The 22,491-nt window shown below is 42.4% G+C and overlaps 1 protein-coding gene across 3 annotated transcripts in view; it reads right to left on the bottom strand.

The window, feature by feature from the left end:
- Window positions 1–9,269: 9,269 nt before the first annotated feature.
- The window catches only part of LOC130273681 (uncharacterized), an 84,470-nt gene continuing 71,248 nt past the window's right edge, over window positions 9,270–22,491 (bottom strand). For 2 of the 3 annotated variants that reach the window (XM_056520889.1, XM_056520887.1), the window contains exons 11-14: window positions 21,926–22,069; window positions 16,475–16,629; window positions 9,852–9,978; window positions 9,270–9,770 (exon numbers count right to left, since the gene is read on the bottom strand). In XM_056520889.1, coding sequence (XP_056376864.1) covers window positions 9,568–9,770; window positions 9,852–9,978; window positions 16,475–16,629; window positions 21,926–22,069 — 629 coding nt within the window. In that variant the 3' untranslated portion in view covers window positions 9,270–9,567. The remainder of the gene's footprint in view (window positions 9,771–9,851; window positions 9,979–16,474; window positions 16,630–21,925; window positions 22,070–22,491) is intronic. The other variant, XM_056520888.1, reaches the window with a different exon arrangement.

Raw genomic sequence — 22,491 nt, 5'->3', positions numbered from 1 at the left:
GTTCCATTACATTATTTGTGGGTTTTCCGAGGCCTCCGGCCTCTTTGCAGCAGCTGGACGTGGCCAGAAAAGCCAAAAGCGGATGAAGCAGGGAAGTTACACAATTTATGTAATTCCTATTGACTTTAATAGAAATTATGCAAACTGCATAGAATCAGGAGTTACGTATCTCTGAGTTACGTAAACAGATGAATCGGGGAGATTGAATTTATCCTGTCCAGTTCTTGTCACCTTACCCATTTTACATGGTGGTAAAATTGTCTGGCAGGTGCTACTCTCTCAAGCTGACAGAAACTGAGCATTTGTCACCAACCTACTGCTTTTCTATGTTTTTGGAATAAGCACTAACTAAATCTATATATTCAGCTTTCTATGACTTTTTTTTTTTTTTTTTTTTAAGCATGTATTTTATTATTTTAACGTAAATGTGAATTTAGGCCAGGGCTACACTGTGATTTTTTTTTTTTTTTTTTTAGCGCTTTAGGTTGATTTTCACTATAGAGTGACAGCTGCAGTCACAAGATTGCATACAACAAATGTGTTCCTTTGGACTGCAACTGTAGCTCAATAGTTAAAGTCGATGTGTAGCATTATTAAATGTGAGTGTAGCCCTAGCTCAACATTTATTGGAGGGGACAGGAGTCTGCCTTTGGTATATTCTGGATTTATAACAAATAGTTTCTTCATGTGAGGTCACACACTATTGAGCTGCTTGACCCCTAATCTGCTTCAAAATTACCAAAATGTAAACCAGAAATAAAAAAAATAAAAAAAGCAGATACATAATACAGATAAAGGAAGTATTTACATAGAAAAGGCAGAAATAGCTATAGATATATTTCTATGCAGAGACCATGAGCTTCTCTAGGGCCCTGTACTGTACATTTTGTACTGAAAATATAAAACTGAGCCATCTTCACCTGGTGTTTAAAAAGCAGCACAGCTAGAGAGCATATAGGAGAGAGCCGTGCACTGTTTAGGATTGATGCCTTTCTGGCTGGCTGGATCTTCCAGGAAATCATGTCCAGTATGTTAGTAGCGGCTCATGAAAGACCATTGTTTCTTAAAAAATCTTGTAACCTGAGACCATTATAAATCATGGGGCCATTGTACAACAGCAGCATTCAGTTAGCACCTAGGGGGTTCCTCTAGAGAAATACAAATCCAAATTGGATCAAATTTCCTTAAAAATAATAGAAAAGGGACCCCACTTACTTCTCAACACAGGTGACATCTGTTCATGCAGGAATTTTTTATAAAAATTATAGCCTAAAAGGGGAAAGTGTCCTTACTATGCATGGACAATGTCAGAAGTTTATTAAGACCAATACATTTGCCCCATTTTAATTCAGTGCATTTCGGGGAAGTTGTGAGACTTGGGAATATATATTGATCTGTACTGGTAATAATTCATAACTAAGACTAGGTTACACTGCCGCTGAGCTCTGCTAAAGGGAGATCAATCATTCAACCTGTTGAAAAGCTAAGTGGAGAAAAATACTGCGTGTCTGATATTTTCCCTGTGTTCAACTCTAAAATAAGACACCAGACGGACACCATTCAAGTCAATGGGATCAGTCAGGACCTGGCAGTGTCCATTTGGCTTTGTTGTTTGGTGTATTTCTCTCTGTCACTTATCCAATAGGTTGGGTCCTGTAACCCCTATTCACCATATTCTAATCCTGGCAGGCTGTAAGGGCAGTTATTGATTTTTTCTTAAGGTCTGATATATCCAAGGACTAATTTCCTGTTAGGCCGATTTTGTTTGAAGACTGGAGATTATACAGATCCTTATTTCATTGTTTTAGAAGTAAGGAAGGAAGTGTAATAATAACGCTAATGTTAATCATGAAACTCTCATTGGTAACATCACTCTGTCCTGTTATCCATATGTGCGTTTATATGTTAAACGTCCTCATTGTATGTCCGTGCTATAATAAATAAAGGGCTGTGGTGGGAATGGATACAAAAAAGTGGATCTGTTTCCCATAGCTTCTAGTTATTTTTCTACTTTTCTACCTTTCGTTTGCACCAGTTTGGATAAAGGCTATGCTATATGAGAAATGACAGGGTATATAAAGGCTATACTATATGATATATGACGGGGTATATAAAGGCTATACTATATGATAAATGACGAGGTATATAAAGGCTATACTATACAGTTTGGTTAACTACATGATAAATGACAAAGCCTCTGTGTTAATATATAGTTTGCCTGCTGAAACCATGGCCTCATTTATACAGGAAAGGAAAGGAAAGACAGCCCAGTATTATGGTGAATAGGCAAACTGTGCTCCATCACATCGTTCATCTATGGCACCTTATTACAGAATTATTCTCCGCAGGTAAACAATACTTCTATGGAAGAATTTATACATTCTATATGGCATGGAGCATTTCACAGTTTTAATTATACTAAGAGTACAGGTAACCACAATGCCATCACAGACTCCTATATATATGCTTCTTAGGCCATTTAAAGCTGCTCTATAGTATTAACCCATTAACAACCATGAATGACTATGCTCGTCCATGTACCGTTAACAGGCTATACCGCATCATACCGGCCCGCCCCCAGCTAATTGTTGTGGCTGGGGGCTGGCGTTAATAGCCGACATGCGGCGATCACCGCAGTCAAAGCTGACAGCGGCGTCTAAAGGTGCCTTTATCCCATCCCTGGTGGTCCAGTGGGGTGGATCGCCAGCCCCATCCCCCCCGGCAGCGCAATCGCTGTGGAGGTAGCCTGAGGGCTTGCCTCTCCTACACTGGCAAGACCAGGCTTTATCAATCGAGCACAGAGCACACAGATCAATGTGGTTCTATGGAACCACATTGATTTGTATGAGGAATCAAATGGGGACTAAAAGTGTAAAAAAAAAAGAAAAAAAACATTTAAAACACACACATTAACCCCTTCCTTATTAAAAGTTTAAATCACCACCCGTTTCCCAAATTCCATATAAAAAATATATTAACATAATAAAAATAAACATATGTGGTATCGCCATGTGCGTAAATGTCCAAACTATAAAAATATTTAGTTAATTAAACCGCACGGTCAATGGCGTATGCGCAAAATAATTCCAAAGTCCAAAATAATGTATTTTGGTCACTTTTTATACCATAAAAAAAGGAATAAAAAGTGATCAAAAAGTGTGATCAAAACAAAAATGGTACCAATTAAAACTTCAGATCACGGCGCAAAAAATGAGTCCTCATACCACCCCATATGCGGAAAAATAAAAAAGTTATAGGGGTCCATATGCGGAAAAATTAAAAAGTTATAGGGGTCAGAAGAGGACAATTTTTAAATGTATTAATTTTCGTTCATGTAATTATGATTTTTTGCAAAAGTACGACAAAATCAAACCTATATAAGTAGGGTATCATTTTAATCGTATGGACCTAAAGAATAAAGATAAAGTGTCATTTTAACTGAAAAATGTACTGCGTAGAAATGGAAGCCCCAAAAATTTCTAAATTGTGTTTTTTCTTCAATTTTGTCACACAATGATTTTTTTCCCCGCGTTGCCGTAGATTTTTGGGTAAAATGACTGATGTCATTACAAAGTAGAATTGGTGGCCAAAAAAATAAGCCCTAAGGATAAGGATTTTTAGATGCAAAATTGAAAGGGTTATGATTTTTAAAAGGTAAGGAGGAAAAAAACGAAAGTGCAAAAACAGAAAAACGCTTGGTCCTTAAGGGGTTAAATTTCCGCCACACTGCCTGTATTACTGTACATTGTAGTACAGACGATCTGCACGACTGCATGGTTGATTTTACAGAGCTCAGTACAGTCAAAGAAGAGCAGGGTGGGGGAGGGAGGAGGGGTGCTGTGCAGCTCAGCACTACCAGTTGACTCTTCACCTGCTAAGAAAAAAGGCATTTTTTTAACTTTCCAAACAACCAGCAATACTAAAGATATGGTTAATGTTACGCACCTATCTGCCAAGAGCCACTGCATTGATCTATTCTTGGCACCTTCTACATGACCAGATTTCTCTCCACAGGGCCCATTTTTTCTAATTTGGGAGCAGGTATACTATTCCGAGCACCAAGTCTTAAACTTTTGTTATCATGTGAACTGGAACAAGAAAAGTAATCAGCCAGAATAATTAGACTTTGTGCAGGAAATTACTGTTTTGGGAGGAATGTGCGCATCAAGTGCTTGTACAAGCTGTCATAAGTGAATAGTGAAATCTGCAGTTTGTGTGTGCTCACATGCAGTGCTTTATGTATAGGGTGGGCGGATTGAATGTGTTCCAGATCATATCCATGCAAATGTGTATTCTGCTGCTTCTGGTGGTTTTTCTTAAATATGCCGTGTTATGTAAACTGGGGGTTATGTTTATCCCTCTGTTATAAAAAGAAGAGCTTTGAAATATTTTACAAATATTTTTCAACTGATGGAGCCAGATGACTTACAATCTGTAATAAAGACTAGTGTTCTCAGTGAACTGTTGTGAGTAGTTTTCCTTTACTAGATTAGTGATATACTGGGAATGGTGAAGAGACCTTCTGATCTTTATGAAAGGTCCGTCTGGAACAATCACCCCACACTGTGCAATATGTAGCAACGACATACACATTTTTTCCAAATTCACAGCTTAAAAAGGTTTATTAAAAATGTTTAGAGGGTCAAAATGGGTAGGTTTAATGAGCTTGTTTTTATGTATGAATTCTGAAGAACATTAAAGGGGTACTCCAGGGGAAAACAAATGTTTTTAAATCCACTGGTGCCAGAAAGTTAAACAGATTTGTAAATGATTCTCTGGCAAGAAGCTGTGTAAACCGGCACTGATATATCTATCAAATCTGACCGTGAATAGTTGGAAACAATATATGTAATGTGTGATATGGATGATACTACAGAAACCGGAATGACCGGAGGCGCTATAGCTGTAACGAAAGTATCCTCCACATAAAACAATAAGAAGAAAAGTAACGGAGCATTCACGTGGTGACTGTATCAAGGCTGGAAGGTAGACATCAGAAGATTTCTTCCACTAGCGGGGAGGTGGTAGATGGTACGGGGGGAGCCTCAGTCGCCAGCCACGGACCATATCACGCCCTTTGGCGCTTCGTCAAGCCGTGTATGACGAAGCGACAAAGGGTGTGAAATGGTCCATGGCTAGCGCCTGAGGCTCCCCCCCCCCGTACCATCCACCACCTCCCCGCTAATGGAAGAAATCTGATGTCTACCTTCCAGCCTTGATACAGTCACCACGTCAGTGCTCCGTTACTCTTCTTCTTATAGATTTGTAAATTACTTCTATGTAAAAATCTTAATCCTTCCAGTACTTATCAGCTGCTGTATTCTCCAGAAGAAGTTGTGTAGTTCTTTCCAGTCTGACCACATTGTTCTCTGCCCAAAGCAGGATAGGTTTGCTATTGGGATTTGCTCCTGCTCTGGACAGTTCATGACATGGACAGAGGTGTCAGCAGAAAGCACTGTGGTCAGAGAGAAAAGAAATTCAAAAAGAAAAGAACTTCCTGTGGAGCATACAGCAGCTGATAAGTACTAAAAGGATTAAGATAGAAGTAATTTACAAATCTGTTTAACTTTCTGGCACCATCCAAGAACCACTTTAAACAAAAATATGTTCTAGGCAAAAGCACAGTTCACTTGTATAGAGCGGGTTATGTACATCCTTGGCCAGTGCTCAGTAAATATGTTTCAGTGATTCATCACCTATATCAGGAAGGAAGGAAATACCATATTCAAGAAGTTGGTCTCATTGGCTAACCTTTATCACGTTACTATTAGAACTGCTATGTCTATGATGTGTATACTGTGATATGACATTGCCTAATGGACTTGGATTGTATTTAATGCCTTGGATGAAGGCCCCCTCTGGTACTTTCACTGCCTTTGTAATACCAGATGCTGCACTTCTTTAAACTTCTCAGGTTCAATAAGGTTACTTGAAGTTCTCTGATAAGGATTCTGATTCCGGACCTGGTCTGGCTTGTCTAGAAGTCCTGTATCTCATATTGTCGTGTTGTAATTGTTATATGTGCACGATCTCTGGGGTGTTTTCCCAGGTTTTGTAACTGTTTTATTTACTGTTCAATAAAACTAATTAAAATAAACCCATAAACTATACATATTTCGTAGTGCTGAAGGGCTGTTTTTTTCTTTCTATAACTTCCCTAAAAAGAGTTAAGGAGGACCTGTGGCCAAGTCCCCCAAAATGAGATTTTACTGCCCTGATTAAACACCCTTTTACAGTTTCTTGATGTGCCCTTCAGTTCCTGAGATATGTGAGTTTATACTGTAGTTTGTCTTATAAGTTAGGGAATCAGTCAGATAGGCGTAAACTTAATTTTAATACTAGGCGTGAACATCAGGTGATGGGTGGGGTTATACAGTCAGAGGGTGGGTAGAATCAAGTTGTTAATCCCAAAATAGTACAGCTGAAAAATCCTGATGTAATAATGAAAAGTTATGGCTTTCAGATTGTAGTAACACACAGGAAATAAAATCTGCTGTCTTTAATGGGTTACAAAAAGTTAAATAAGTTCTTATTATACTTGTCTGGCACATACAAGTATAGGTAGGCACCCTACAAGTTTATCTTCATATAACCAAGGGTACGTTCACACGAGCGGATTTGTTTGTGGGTTTTCCGCTGCGTATTTGAAAGTGGGCGGGCTCTTCTCGGCTGTGCACAGAAGATTATCCGTGGTAGAATTTACGCTGCGGAAAATCTGGCTCAAGCCCCAATGAAGCCAGTAGGGACTGCGGCGGATCTTCTGCAGCGTAAATTCCACCGTGGAAAATCTGCTGCAGACAGTCGAGAAGAGCCCGCCCACTTTCAAATACGCAGCGGAAAACCCGCAAAAAAATCCGCTCGTGTGAACGTACCTTAAAGCTGGAATCACATATGCAGTTTTTGGTGTGCAGTTGTTTGTTTTTTTTTTTGTTTTTTTTTACCGAACACAGGAGTAGATACAAAAGAGAGATGCATCAGTCTTTATTCAATACTGTATACTAGGGATCGACCGATATCGATTTTTTTACGGCCGATACCGATAATCTGTGGAGGTTAGGGCCGATAACTTATACCGATATTCCGGTATAAGTTATCGGCTATTTCTCCACCCCCCTCCTGCCCCGAAGAAGCTGCTGCAGATCGATTTAAAGCGGGCGCTTTAAATCAATGAACTGCAGAGGCTTTTGCGGTGCCAGAGACCGCCACCGCCGCCCGCTTCTCTCCCCCTGCCTGTCCTGGGGTCCTCCTGAGTCCTAGCACCGCCCTCCACCACCGCACCCCCCACCGCACCGCCCTGGCCAGAGACCGCTGCCTCCCCCGCCCCATTGCCTCCCCCGCCCCATTGCCTCCCCCGTCCCATTGCCTCCCCCATTCCCGGTTTTATAATTACCTGTTCCCAGGGCACGGGGTCCGCGCTACTTCTGTCTCCGGCGTCCTCCTGAGCTGTCACTGTGCGCACTGACTGTGACGTCGCGTTGATGACGTAACTTGTCAATGCACAGCGTAACACAGGACGCCGCAAGAGCCAAACCTTTTCTACTCTGTGCAGTTCCCGAGACTAGCAGAGATGTCAGCAGAGAGCACTGTTACCAGACAGAAAAGAACAACTCAACTTCAGCAGCTGATTATTGGAAGGATTAAGATTTTTTAATAGAAGTAATTTACAAATCTGTTTAACTTTCTGGAGCCACTTGATATAAAAAAAAGTTTTTCCTGGAATACCCCTTTAAGGTAGGTAAAATTATCTTTCATGACAAATAATACCAGTATATAATGAGTAAATATATAGTGAATGTGAATATATAGTGAATGGGTTTCCGTTCACAAATTCACACTTCGGAATTTGTGAAGAGGAATTTGTGAACGCAAAATCGGCTTGGAAATTTCCGCCTGAAGAATGGCGTTGCTCTTTCTTCAGGCGGAAATTCGAGTGGAACACATTGCAGTCTGTTGGAGACTGCAGTGTCCGCGCGGTCCTAGCACTGACTGATTGTCAGCACTAGCCGCACTCGGAATCTCCGGGCGGAAATTTTCTGCCCGGAGATTCCGTAGTCTGAACCTAGCCTTAACATTTGCAGGACAAACATGTCAGACTCTGCATTTTTCCAGTGCCGCCCCCCATCATCCTCTACACAATCTTTCCAACTATAACCCCTAACTGTTATAAAGCTCTCCTTGGTGTCCTGCACAGTAAAAGGGCAAGTAGGTAGGTAGCAAGGTAAATAGTTAACTATGTAGGTAGATCAGGAAGCCAGATATGTAGGCAAGTGACGAGCCAGGTAGGTAGGTTACTAGTTAGGCAGCCATTTAAGAAAGCCAGGTATGTAGCTAGGTAGCAAGATATGTAGGTAGCCAGGGAGTTAGTCAAGTAGGTAGCCAGCACCCCCTCCACCCAGTGGCGGATCCAGAGTCTAGTCTCGGGAGGGGCATTATGAAAACCTCTAATGTAGTTAGTAGGTAGCCACCCTATTAGTTTAGTACTTTGTCCCCATATTAGCTAGGCAGAAATATAGTAGATAGTCCCTTACAGTAGGTGTAGGCAGCAGTGTTCCCCCACAGTGAGTGTGGGCGGAAGAGTTACCCCACAGTATGTGTAGGCAGCAGAGTCCCCCCCCACAGTAGCTGTAGGAAGCAGAGTTTTACCCCTCCCCCCCCCCATTAGGTGTAGAGAGCAGAGTTAAATTTCCCCCCCAGCAGGTGTATACAGCAGCGTTAGACCCCCACCCCCCCTTTTCTAGTTGGTGTAGGCAGCAAAATTTTCCCCCCTTCCCAGGTTGAAAAAAAAATAATATTATGCTCACCTGATGTTCCATGCAGCAATCTTCTCCTCCGGAGCGCAGCAGGGGCCCGTGTCGTCTTTCCTCCACAGTGCTGGTGCCGATGAGTGACATCATCGGCACCTGCGCTGTGTGAGGGCGGAGGTCACGTCTACTCTGTGTAGGCGCAGATGCTGCTCACACAGAAGGGATGCCTTCTCCTGTATGTGCATGTACCGCACATACAGGAGAAGGCAGCACTGTCTGCTGGGGATCCAGGACAAGTGGATCCTCAGTAGCAGCGGCGGGCCTTTTACCCGGCCCTCGGACGATGTCCGATCGGATCGGCCAGTCCGTCTGCCCCTGCCCATAGTCATGTAAAGAATTTGACCTAGTGAGTAGCATTACATATAAGCATCATTTTTTTTCTGTGATATGACAGGTTCGCTTTAAAGAAAAGATGATGATTTTGTCTTGTAAATAACACATCAGTTTATCATTTGTATTCCAATACAAACTTACAAAGGAAGAAGAGATCTTCATCTGTTTGTATTTTTATTTTACAATTTATATGCAAAATCACTTCACTATAGGCTGAAGTCTTTATTCTGATATTAATTTCTTTCGCTATAAGGGATACTGTAAATCTGTTAATAAAAGTAAAGGGATTGTACATTTAGATAGATGTAAAGATCCTTTATGCAGAAATGGATTTCTAGGAGACGAAAAATGACCCCGCACACCATGAGGCGTATGGTTCAGTTGGGACTCTACAGGTTGTTTTTCATACAATGTTGGCTGATTTCTAGCTCTAGCTTTTCTGTATACCTCGACCTCTACATCTTAACTTTCCAATCGTGTGGTAAGCCATCTCCAGTGGAAAATCATTGGTGTCACCAAAATAAACAGCCCTTATTGGCAGAGCGGTCTTGTCACGTAGAAACCCATCATCTGTCCTCCAGATATTATCATTACTGTCGCAGTTACAGAGTTTATCAGGGGATGAACAGGTACCTAAGGACACACAGAATATACTAGATTTATTCTCATGGAGGCAGCCTAGAAAACATTTATACTATATCATGCATAATGTACCTGTTCTTCCACATGCACAACCTCCAATAGAGGGATCAGCACCACCCCAGTAATCCATCCTCTTTCCATCCCAGGAAGCCCACCAGCCCCATCCAGACTGAATAAAACGCAAATGACGACAATCGAGCTGGAACAGGAAAAAAGTCATTAGGTTTTCTAGAACATTAACATATGTATTACCAAACTTAAAAGCCATAGACTTCCACGTCCTCTGCTAAATACATGTTTGTTTCCAACTGTGCACAATATAGTCTAGTTTAACCCCTTAAGGACGCAGGACGTACTCAAACGGACCCTTTTCCGAGTCCTTAAGGACTCAGGACGTTTGAGTACGTCCTGTCAAATCCCGGCCCCCCGCCGCTAGCTGGAGGGGAGCCGATGCCCCCCCCCCCATGTCGCCGATGGCCGCAGATCGCTGGACAATTCAGTCCAGCGATCTGCGGCAGATTCCGGGTCAATCGGGTCTCCAGTGACCCGGAATTACAGGCTGTTCGGGGCCGTCTCCGACGGCCCCGAACAGCCAGAGCCTGCAGGGGTGAGGTGGCACTGGTGCCACCTCACGATCGCCCTGATTCGTCGGCCGGATTACCGGCCGACCAATCAGGGCGCCTGCTGCGGGTGTCACTCCCGCAACCCGCTCCGCCCCTCTTCCGGAGGACGTGAGCGGGTGCGGGACGTGCACCCTAGGTGCTGGGGACCCCGATCCCCGGCGTCAATGTTGGGATCGGGGCCCCAGGAGCGGCGGCGGCGACGACGACGAGGGACTGACCTGTGCGGCGAGGATCGTTGGAGGTGAGTGACAGCCTCCTGCTGTTGCTTAGCAACAGCTCCCAGCATGCAAAAACGGCATGCTGGGAGCTGTAGTTATGCAACAGCAGGAGGCAGACCACCACAACTCCCAGCATGCCCTTATGGGCATGCTGGGACTTGTAGTTTTGCAACAGCTGGAGGCACATTTTTTCTATGGAAAAGTGTACCTTCAGCTGTTGTGTAACTACAACTCCCAGCTTGCACAAACAGCTAAAGTGCATGCTGGGAGTTGTAGTAGTGCATCTGCTGGTTGCATAACTACAACTCCCAGCATGCCCGTTGGCTGTCGGTGACTGCTGGGAGTTGTAGTTTTGCAACAGCTGAAGGCACACTGAGTTATGTAGCAAACCAGTGTGTCTCCAGCTGTTGCATAACTACAGTCCCCAGCATCCCCAGCCAAAGTAGTATGCCTCCAGCTGTTGCATAACTACAAGACCCAGCATGCCCTTCCGCTGTCCGTACATGCTGGGGGTTGTAGCTTTTGCAACAGCTGAAGGCACACTGGTTGCAAAACACTGAGTTTGTTACCAAACTGTGTTTCACAACCAGTGTGCCTCCAGCTGTTGCAAAACTACAACTCCCAGCATGCACTGATAGACCGTACATGCTGGGAGTTGTAGTTTTGCAACAGCTGGATGTTTCTTCCCCCCCCAATGTGAATGTACAGGGTACACTCACATGGGCGGAGGATTACAGCAAGTATCCGGCTGCAAGTTTGAGCTGCGGCAAATTTTCTGCCGCAGCTCAAACTGCCAGCGAGAAACTACTGTGAACCCCCGCCGTGCGACTGTACCCTAAAAACACTACACTAACACACAATAAAAAGTAAAAAACACTACGTATACACATACCCCTATACAACCCCCCTCCCCTCCCCAATAAAAATGAAAAACGTCTGGTACGCCACTGTTTCCAAAACGGAGCCTCCAGCTGTTGCAAAACAACTACTCCCAGTATTGCCAGATAGCCACTGACTGTCCAGGCATGCTGGGAGTTTTACAACAGCTGGAGGCACCCTGTTTGGGAATCACTGGCGTAGAATACCCCTATGTCCACCCCTATGCAAGTCCCTAATTTAGGCCTCAAATGCGCATGGCGCTCTCACTTTGGAGCCCTGTCGTATTTCAAGGCAACAGTTTAGGGCCACATATGGGGTATCGCCGTACTCGGGAGAAATTGTGTTACAAATTTTGGGGGGTATTTTCTGCTTTTACCCTTTTTAAAAATGTAAAATTTTTGGGAAAAGAGGCATTTAAGGTAAAAAAAAAAATATTTTTTTTTTTTACATATGCAAAAGTCAGGTGGCGGGTGGCTGTAGCATTGTACTCTCTGCTCCACTTGGTAAAGTATTTCCTTATATTGTCTAGCTTAGGGTTTGTTCTACTTATAATGCGCTTTTGATCCCCTGGGGCTCTCTCTTGCTCTCTGATTTTCTGTATTTAATTGCGATCCGAGCATTGCCGGATCAGTTCCTAATATCTATTCCACAACCCTTGAGCCGTAGCCTCCCTCATTAATTCATGGGAAACAATACTTATGTGCACTATTTATTTAACTCTTTCCCTGGCAGACAAGCATAGCCCCCGTTCTTCTCTCTCAGCATCTCTTGGATTCATGTTTACTACTATATATGTATTCTTTTAAATTATTTTAAATGTCTTGTCATTTTTCATGTTAATAAAGTATACTTTGTGTCAATTATGTCCTGTTTGACGCCTTTTTCTTTATGAATTATTATATGCAAAAGTCGTGAAACACCTGTGGGGTATTAAGGTTCACTTTACACCTTGTTACGTTCCCTGAGGGGTCTAGTTTCCAAAATGTGATGCCATGTGTTTTTTTTTTTTTTTGCTGTCCTGGCACCATAGGGGCTTCCTAAATGCGGCATGCCCCAGAGCAAAATTTGCTTTCAAAAAGCCAAATGTGACTCCTTCTCTTCTGAGACCTGTAGTGCGCCAGCAGAGCACTTTTCACCCCCATATGGGGCGTTTTCTGAATCGGGAGAAATTGGGCTTCAAATTTTGGGGGGTATTTTCTGCTTTAACCCTTTGTAAAAATGTAAATTTTTTGGGAAACCAAGCATTTTAGGTAAATTTTTTTTTTTTTTTTACATATGCAAAAGTTGTGAAACCCCTGTGGGGTATTAAGGTTCACTTTACCCCTTGTTACGTTCCCCAAGGGGTCTAGTTTCCAAAATGGTATGCTATGTGTTTTTTTTTTTGCTGTCCTGGCACCATAGGGGCTTCCTAAATGCGGCATGCCCCCAGAGCAAAATTTCCTTCAAAAAAGCCAAATGTGACTCCTTCTCTTCTGAGACCTGTAGTGCGCCAGCAGAGCACTTTTCACCCCCATATGGGGTGTTTTCTGAATCAGGAGAAATTGGGCTTCAAATTTTGGGGGGTATTTTCTGCTATTACCCTTTTTAAAAATGTAAAACTTTTGGGAAACCAAGCATTTTAGGGAATTTTTTTTTTTTTTTTTTTTTACATATGCAAAAGTCGTGAATCACCTGTGGGGTATTAAGATTCACATTACCCCTTGTTATGTTCCCTGAGGGGTCTAGTTTCCAAAATGGTATGCCATGTGGTTTTTTTTTGCTGTTCTGGCACCATAGGGGCTTCCTAAATGTGACATGCCCCCCAAAAAACATTTGTCGCTCCTTCCCTTCTGAGCCCTCTACTGCGCCCGCCGAACAATTAACATAGACATATGAGGTATGTGCTTACTTGAGAATAATTGGGTTTCAAATACAAGTAAAAATTTTCTCCTTTTTACCCCTTGTAAAAATTCAAAAATTGGCTCTACAAAAACATGCGAGTGTAAAAAATGAACATTGTGAATTTTCTCCTTCACTTTGCTGCTATTCCTGTGAAACACCTAAAGGGTTAAAATGCTGACTGAATGTCATTTTGAATACTTTGGGGGGTGCAGTTTTTATAATGGGGTCTTTTATGGGGTATTTCTAATATGAAGACCCTTCAAATCCACTTCAAACCTGAACTGGTCCCTGAAAAAAAGCGAGTTTCAAAATTTTGTGAAAAATTGGAAAATTGCTGCTGAACTTTGAAGCCCTCTGGTGTCTTCCAAAAGTAAAAACTCATAAATTTTATGATGCAAACATAAAGTAGACATATTGCATATGTGAATAAAAAAAAAATATTTTGAATATCCATTTTCCTTACAAGCAGAGAGCTTCAAAGTTAGAAAAATGCAAAATTTTCAATTTTTTCATAAAATTTTGTGATTTTTCACCAAGAAAGGATGCAAGTTACCACAAAATTTTACCACTATGTTAAAGTAGAATATGTCACGAAAAAACTATCTCGGAATCAGAATGATAACTAAAAGCATTCCAGAGTTATTAATGTTTAAAGTGACAGTGGTCAGAATTGCAAAAAATGGCTGAGTCCTTAAGGGGTTAATTCTGCAATGGTGAGTCTTTCCTAAATATATAACACATACACAGTATGTCATAAATACCATCTATGTATAATCCAAGCATTATCGAGTAAATTGACTGTTTCATATTACTCCTCTTTATCTTACATTAAATTAAAGGACAAAAACAATTATGATGTAACACATGAGATTTACATTAAATGCTTTGTTACAGGTGCAGGAAGATCCAGATTTGCATTCTCCAACACACTGCTTTCTCTAGTTTGGCCACTAGATGGTGCTATATTAATGATTAGGTAACTGGAAAAAGGTTTTAGCTGTTAAGGGGTTATTTCAAGGATTTGGAGACCCTTCATTATTTTTAATATCTGTATTCTATGTCCTGTAATTAAAGGCTAAATTTACAGCCTAGGTGAAAGATGATGGCAATTCTTTTCTCTCTGATTTCAGTTTAACTATTTTTAAGGGAGAAAAAGTGTTGTATATCTGTTCTCAACTACCTCATGCCATGTTCACTAACTACTCCTAACACTCCTCCTGCCCTTAAAAACAATCTCAGAGCTTTAAAAAAGCTGTGTATTATACCTTTCTTCTTATTCACACAGTGCCATCTCCCTGGCATTTCCCAGCAGGCATGACATGACTGAAGCCTGCTGGGGGACCACTTTCACCCTCACATGGTTGCAGAGCTGTGATTAATAGAAGACCTCAAGCTCTGTGCATGTTTCAGTATGCAGATTTCAGGTGAGGCTGTCCTTCAGCTGTCAGTCTGTGTAACTTTCTGTGAGAATCTGTGGAGCTTTCACTTTCTGTGCAGCTGTCAATCAAGCCCAGTGCAGAGAAGCACTTGCTGAGTTTGGTCTCCTGCCAGGCTGGGAGGAGACCAAACTCACTGTATTAATTGTGGCAGGGAACAGAACAGAGCCATCTAGTGGCCCTTTTTTCTATTACATAACATATATTTATGTTGATAATTTTAACAGCAAGTGAATGGGAAAGTGTCTGCTAATTACACAAGGAACACTATATTAAAAGTTTTATTTGGTGACCGGTACTCTTTAAAAAGAACTTGTAGCCAACCCCTATGAAATGAGGTTTCATTATCAATAAATAACTTAGAGTGCCTGGATCACACACCTTTTACAGTCTCTTGATACGCCCCTTCATTCCTGAGATATATGGGTTTATAGTTTAACAATTCGTAGAATCTGGAATATATCGTTTCTTAAAGAACTTTTATTTGGGGCATATGGAATGTGTCAAGACACATTGCTGCATAACACCCTGTGGTGTGCACCTTTTGTCTTCTATTTGTCCACCAATAAGAACTTTCTGTTAATAGGCTATGGCCGGGCCAACCATACACCCATCACTCCGGTTATTTGTAGAGGTGCACCGAAATGGAAATTTCAGAACCAAAACGAAACCGAAATAAAAAAAATGTCCGACCGAAACTGAAAATGACTTCTCCCCGTCTTCTGGTAAAATGCAGCGCTCCGCTCTCCGCTCTCCATCCTCCGGGAGGGGGGATGAGGGGGCGTGGCTTCAACTCGGGCTCTGCCCTCGCTCCTCCCCGCTCTCTCTTTGGCAATTTTCTCCCATCACCGCCTCTACTATTTCACTAAGGTAAGATCATACTGCAGTAATTGAAAACAATAGCAAACCTGCTATTGGCTATTTCAAAATGCAATAGCCAATCGCAGGTTGGCTATTGGACCCGCCCACTATCTGCAGAGGAGCGGATTGGCTATTGTATTTTGAAATAGATTGGCTATTGTATTTTGAAATAGCCAATAGCAGGTTTTTCTATTTGGTAAATGGTATACAGGAAGCGGATCGGCCCCGGAGCGGATCGGCCAGCGGGAGATGGTGAGTTGGGATGGTCTTGGGAATGGGGTGGTGTGGGGGGAGCGGAGTTACCTCTGCAGTGCCTCAGACATCCAGGCTGGAATCAAGTCAAAAGACAGCTGCCGGCTGCAAGATTATCCTGCCAGGAGCTGATTGTAAGCACAGGAAATAAATGGATTAGAGGTGCGGGGTGTGCCTGAAGGTATTTAGCTGTGCCGATCCCCCCCACTCCCTCCTTCATTTTCAATGTGGCCATCTATACCTGCACTGTACGGGAGAATTTTCGCCGCTCGCACAGAAGGTCAGTCTGAGTGCGGTCTTGGCAGAGTGACAGCAAGTGGCGGGGGCTTCAGATTGGTGGGCACTGGCAGTGTTTGTAACTTGAGCTGTGGGCGGGCAGGGGAGGTGGGTCATTATCGGCAAATTTTTTGTTGTTTCGGCATTTCCCCAAAATAGCTATTTTCGGCTGATATGTATCGGCCGCCGATATATCGGTGCATCCCTAGTTATTTGCATACACTGTGTCCTGTGTTGCCTTCCCCCCCCCCCCCCCCCATAATGCTTACCCTCACAAATTGCTCACAGCTTTGTGACACTTTAGTCAGAGCATTGAGCTGCAATAGGTCTGCAGAATATATCAGTTCTCGTCTGTAGCACCCGGCCTCTTCACATGGACTCACAGGCATCCGTCTTTCACTGTTATGGCCTATCACTGTTATACCTGCAGAGACATACAGTTCATGGTTGTGACAAGTGGGGAAATTAATATATAGTTCTTTAAGGCATATACTTATGTCTACCACGTTACAACAGCAAGAAAATCGGCTATATTGCTTCCTGATTATTACTGTGTTCACACAGTATACATATCCAGCAGTGTCAGTCATTCATTATATTGATCTTAATTTTATATTCACATCTCCAAGATCATCCAGGGATTTATTTAACCCATGGTGACATTACAGTCATGCATTGGCATATTTAGTTGAAGGTAAGTAATATAAAGTATCAGGTATATATTTTATAGAAGCATACTGTACTTACTATGGGGGTTTCTAGAGATGAGCGAACTTACAGTAAATTTGATTCGTCACGAACTTCTCGGCTCGGCAGTTGATGACTTTTCCTGCATAAATTAGTTCAGCTTTCAGGTGCTCCGGAGGGATGGAAAAGGTGGATACAGTCCTAGGAGACTCTTTCCTAGGAATGTATCCACCTTTTCCAGTCCACCGGAGCACCTGAAAGCTGAACTAATTTATGCAGGATAAGTCATCAACTGCCGAGCCGAGAAGTTTGTGACGAATCAAATTTACTGTAAGTTCGCTCATCTCTAGTGGTTTCCTTTGTAATATATTGAACTGTCTTGTTTGACATCTCTTTGAAAGGAAATTCTAATCCAGTAAGGATAAGAAAATATGGGGGGAGAGTAATTAAAACTTAGCTTTTAATGAGTTACGTGTTATCTTCATGCATTGCTAGAGGTTACGCCCTGGGCTAAGAATCTTGGCCCCTTGGTAACATTTGGCTCACTGTTTGACTGGGTGACTTGTATCAGCTACCCCTTGGATATATTCGGCATAATATTATATGTTTATATATTTGGACAGTGTTTGTCCGTTTTTAGCGTAACTCATTAAAAGTTAGGTTTTAATTACTCTCCCCCCATATGTTCTTATCCTTACTGGATTAGAATTTCCTTTCACATATTTTCTTTAGGAGTTTTTTTCTTCACTTTATTATTTTGGTCCTTGCTGCTGGATCCGTTATGTAAAAGCAGTTTATATCTCTACTTGTTTGACATCTCCCTATTGTAACACCAGCAGCTCCCACTGATGTTCTGTCACTTACCACCGTGTGTCTTTTAGTTTTCAGAAGTCTTTTCAGTAATGAAATTAGTCATCTGACTGGTTGTTATGGGCAACTGGTCGACCTTTCCTCTGCACAAGTTATGATGAATCTCCTCCCTAGAGGTTACATAGACTCCATTCATTGGTCTAAAGTAGAGCCCTGTGGGGGACTGGTTTTTCAATCCTGTTCCTGATAATTTTTTTGACCAATTCTGCCCGCTCCCATAGGGTGTTTCCTCTACTCCCGCCCGCTTCTGCTGAAATGTTTGTCGAATCCCACCCGCACCCTCTAACATAGAAATGTACAGACACTAAGGCGCAATGCTCTGCACATACTCCCCATGTATAACAATGTGTGTGGTATACACACTGCTATACATGGGGGTATGTGCAGAGCATTGCACTCTAGTGTATGTACAGATGTGAATAGCAGTGACTGTGCAAACTCAGGGGCCCTGGGTCACTGAACAATGCAATGCTCTGCATATACCTGGTCTATGAGGGCTAATTTTTTCCATCTGGATCTGTAATTTTTATTGGTGCCACTTTTGTTTTAATGGGACTTTTTATTACTTTTTATGGCATATGAAGCTCCCATAGGGTATGTGCAGACTGCAGAGCATTGCACCCTAGGGTCTGTAGAAGAACCTAGGGTGCAATCCTCTGCAGTCTGCACATACCCCCCCATGTGTATAGCAGTGTGCGTATGTACATTCCTATACTGGTGGGGGTATGTGCAAACTAGGGTGCAATACTCTGCACATACCCTCCCACGTGTATAGGTGTATAGCAGTGTGTGTATGTGCAAACTAGGGTGCAATCCTCTGCAGTCTGCACATACCCCCCCCATGTGAATAGCAGTGTGCGTATGTACATTCCTATATAGGTGGGGGTATGTGCAAACTAGGGTGCAATACTCTGCACATACCCCCACATGTATAGGAATGTACATACCCTCCCAGTGTGTGTATGTACATTCCTATACAGGTGGGGGTATGTGCAAACTAGGGTGCAATACTCTGCACATACCCCCACATGTATAGGAATGTACATACACACACTGCTATACACATGGGAGGGTATGTGCAGACTGCAGAACATTGCACCCTAAGATCTGTAGAAGACACTAGGGTGCAATGCTCTGTCTGCAGTCTACCCTGCACATGCCCCCAAGTGTATAGCAGTGCAGAGCAGACTGCAGACACAGAGGCCCTGGGAGGATGCCACAGCTCAGTGCACAGTGAGTTTGGACATTCTGACCTACCATACGAGGCCCGGGCGGCGGCAGCAGAAGAAGATGGACGGTCACTGATCCTCCAGGGAAGGCTGAGCGGGTATCCAAATACATAAAATGGCAGTGGGGGGAGGAGACAAGTTTAGAGGAGCAGCAGCCCCACCTTGGTGAGTCCGGACCTAAGGCAGAAGCTGGTGACTGTAAGTGGAGGGTGAGACTGAGGCTGGGGCTGCTGCAGGATTTTGCAAGATCTGTAGGACCCGCAGGCATAGCGCCTGACCACCCGCACATTTTGGGTTGGGTCCCGCAAGTCCACAATTATTGCTTTCTTACACCTTTCTCTCTCCACATCATCCACAAAAGAGGCTGAAGTTGGAAGTAGTATGATCACGTTTTTCAAGTTTGATGTTCATTTATTATAACCTGCAGGTTAAAGCATCATGGGCCATATCTTTTACATTGCTTTTTAGTTTAGTCTGTAGCTTGTAGTAATAAGTCTCACTTTACATATACCACTTACATTGATAGTTTTACTTAATGATTTCAAAACATGTTTAATGTGTTTTTAAACAGCAAAAAAAAACATTTTCCCATATATTTTGGTTCATTTTGCAGTTCTAGATTATCCTATAGTCTGCATGATACAGTCGTAATATTCTATAAAGTAAATTGCATCTGGGCATGCAGTACCTGTCCCTGGTCAGGATACACTACCATAAATACAGTACATAGACCTAAATTTAAATGTTCCACATCATTCTGCACGGGATGTCCCATAATGACAAAAGTGAAAACAGAATGTTAATAATCTTTGCTAATTTATTGAAAAGGTATGATACCACAAGGTTTGTATGGCTAGAAGTGGGGATTTTCAGCCATTCCTCTGCAGATCCTCCTAAGCACAATCAGGTTGAATGGGACTGTAAGTAGAAGCCATTATCAGGTCTTTCCAGGGATGGTCGATTTGGTTCAATTTAGGGCTCTGCCTGGGATACTCAAGAACATTCACAAAGTTGTTCCTAAGCGAATCCAGTGTTGTCTTGGCTGTGTGCTTAGAGTAAGTGTTGGAAGGTGAATATTTGGCCCAGTCTAAGGTCCCAGGCACTCTAGATCAGGTTTTCTTTAGAAATATGTCTGCATTTTGCTCCATTCAGCGTCATGTGCCTTTTACTAAGGACAGCACACAAGTTGCCCAAGGCAGGGAAAGGGTACAAATGAATACAAAAACCAAACCTCAGTCACCAAGTCATCTAGGTGATGGGGTATAAAACCCTAAACAAAAAGATCCCCCTGCTTATTTAGTGTATTATAAAACTTCACTTTTCTTAAAGGGAACCAATCATCAGATTTTACCCTACATAACGCTTGGTAAAGCGTTATATAGGGTAAAATCTTTATTTTCACCATTCCCGGGGGATGCTCCTATCCCCAGGGATGGTGAAGATATGAAGTTATAAACTAGTCACCGCCGCCGTAAGTAGTCACCTGGGTGGGGAGCTCTTCTCCCCTACTCCCGTTCTTCGGCCGGCAGCGACGCTCTCTCCGCTTGATTGATGGGCCGTGTCATTGTTCCACTCACTAAACAGACGGAGCAGAGCGATGACGCGGCCCATCAATCAAGCGGAGGGGGCGTCGCTGCCGGCCGAAGAACTGGAGTAGATGAGAAGAGCTCCCCGCCCAGGTGACTACTTACGGTGGCGGCAGTGACTAGTTTATAACTTCATATCTTCACCATCCCTGGGGGCAGGAGCATCCCCCGGGAATGGTGAAAATAAAGATTTTACCCTATATAACGCTTTGCCAAGCGTTATATAGGGTAAAATCTGATGATTGGTTCCCTTTAAATGATGCTAAAAGGTCTTATAACAAGTGTATTAAAAGATTTCAGCACAGTCCTTCAATGTTATTATTCTTTCTTATACAGAGTTGAGGTTGTGTCACCAGCGTCTTCAGTATACCACACATGAGGGAAACTAAGCTGTCTATTAAAATCCACAAACACAATGTCTCCCCTACATGTTTCGTGGTAACAACCACTTCCTCGGCTTAAGATACATTCGGCCCAGTCTAAAAATATGTCTGCATTTTGCTCCATTCAGCTTCATGTGCCTTTTACTAAGGATAGGCTTCTTTCTGGCCAATCTGCCATAAAGCCCAGGACAGATAGAAGTGATGCAGTGAAGATTGATCTTTAGGAGGAACTTCCAATCTGCGCACAGGGACTATGAAATTCAGCCAGAATAAACCATTGGGTTATTGGACAGCTCTCCTAATACCCACACCCCTCTTCCCGCCACTGTGAACGAACACTGCAGCAGAAATGTTTTGTACCCTTCTCCAATCCTGTCTCTGATGTCTACATGCAGTTCTTTCCCCCTCATGGCTTGTTTTTTTGCTCTGGTATGTATAGTCAATTGTAAGACCATATATTGACCGGGCTGTGTCCTTCTAAATTCTGTCCAATCAACTGAATTTACCACAGGTGACTCCAATCAATGTATAGGAACATCTCAGATGATCAAGAGAAATGAGAGGTCCCCAGAGCTAAATTTTAAGTATCATGGCAAAGTGTCTGTATACTTATGTCTGTAAAATGTTAGCTTATAAATTTATGGAAATGTATAAAATTCTATTTTTACATTCTCATTATAGGGTATTGTGTTTAGAATGATGGGAAATTATTTTTTTTTTTTTATTATTTTACCACATGGTCACAACATAACAAAATGTGAAAAAAGGGGAAGGGTTTAAAAACTTTCCAAATGCATTGTATATATTCCAGTTTGCCATTTGCTTCCCAATTTAGCATCCGAAGTGTCCAGATTTTGGTAATCTATTTATGTCCTTGAAAATATGATTACTTATTGATCATTACAAGAGTTAGAACATTTCATATTGTGAGTAAATCTATGGCTTATGAGAAAGAAAAGGATTACCTGAATGTGATGACATGTCACAGAAGACCTCAAATTTAGGGACACCTTTGTGAACTCCATCAGGGTCTATTATATATCGTCCAGAGTCAGTAATTCCAGCTTCTTTTAGAGCAGCACATGACTCTAGTACTGGAGGTTCTGAAACTTTCACACAGAAAATCAGTATTTCGCAATCTGAAGCCTAAAGGTCGGATTTTAGAAGCCAAGGACATTAGACATGCATATTTTACAGGCTACTTCTATAGGGACAATGAGTATATTATAGTTTACAATGGAGCTTGCTGCATATTTGGAAATGGAGACTGTAGGGGAAGCAAGTATTTTTTTTTTTAATCTAACATGCCCAATCCTTCCTTCTCCCAATGTCCAAGATCAGGGGACATATATCTAAGATAAGTGAGTGCACAGCCCGTATTACAGTGTTCAATGTTGTTTCCCCTGAAAATAACTCAACACACAGCCAGTAATGTTTTACAAGGTCTCAGGTGTGAATGGGGAGCAGGGGTGTTCTCACATTTCCTAGTACTGGTCACTGGAAGTTCAGCATGGCACCTCATGGCAAAGAA

The sequence above is a fragment of the Hyla sarda genome, chromosome 5 (genome assembly GCF_029499605.1).
Source record: "Hyla sarda isolate aHylSar1 chromosome 5, aHylSar1.hap1, whole genome shotgun sequence".
Lineage (NCBI taxonomy): Eukaryota > Metazoa > Chordata > Amphibia > Anura > Hylidae > Hyla > Hyla sarda.
The sequence above is the reverse complement of the archived record's forward strand: the minus strand, read 5'-3'. Positions and strand labels throughout refer to the sequence as shown.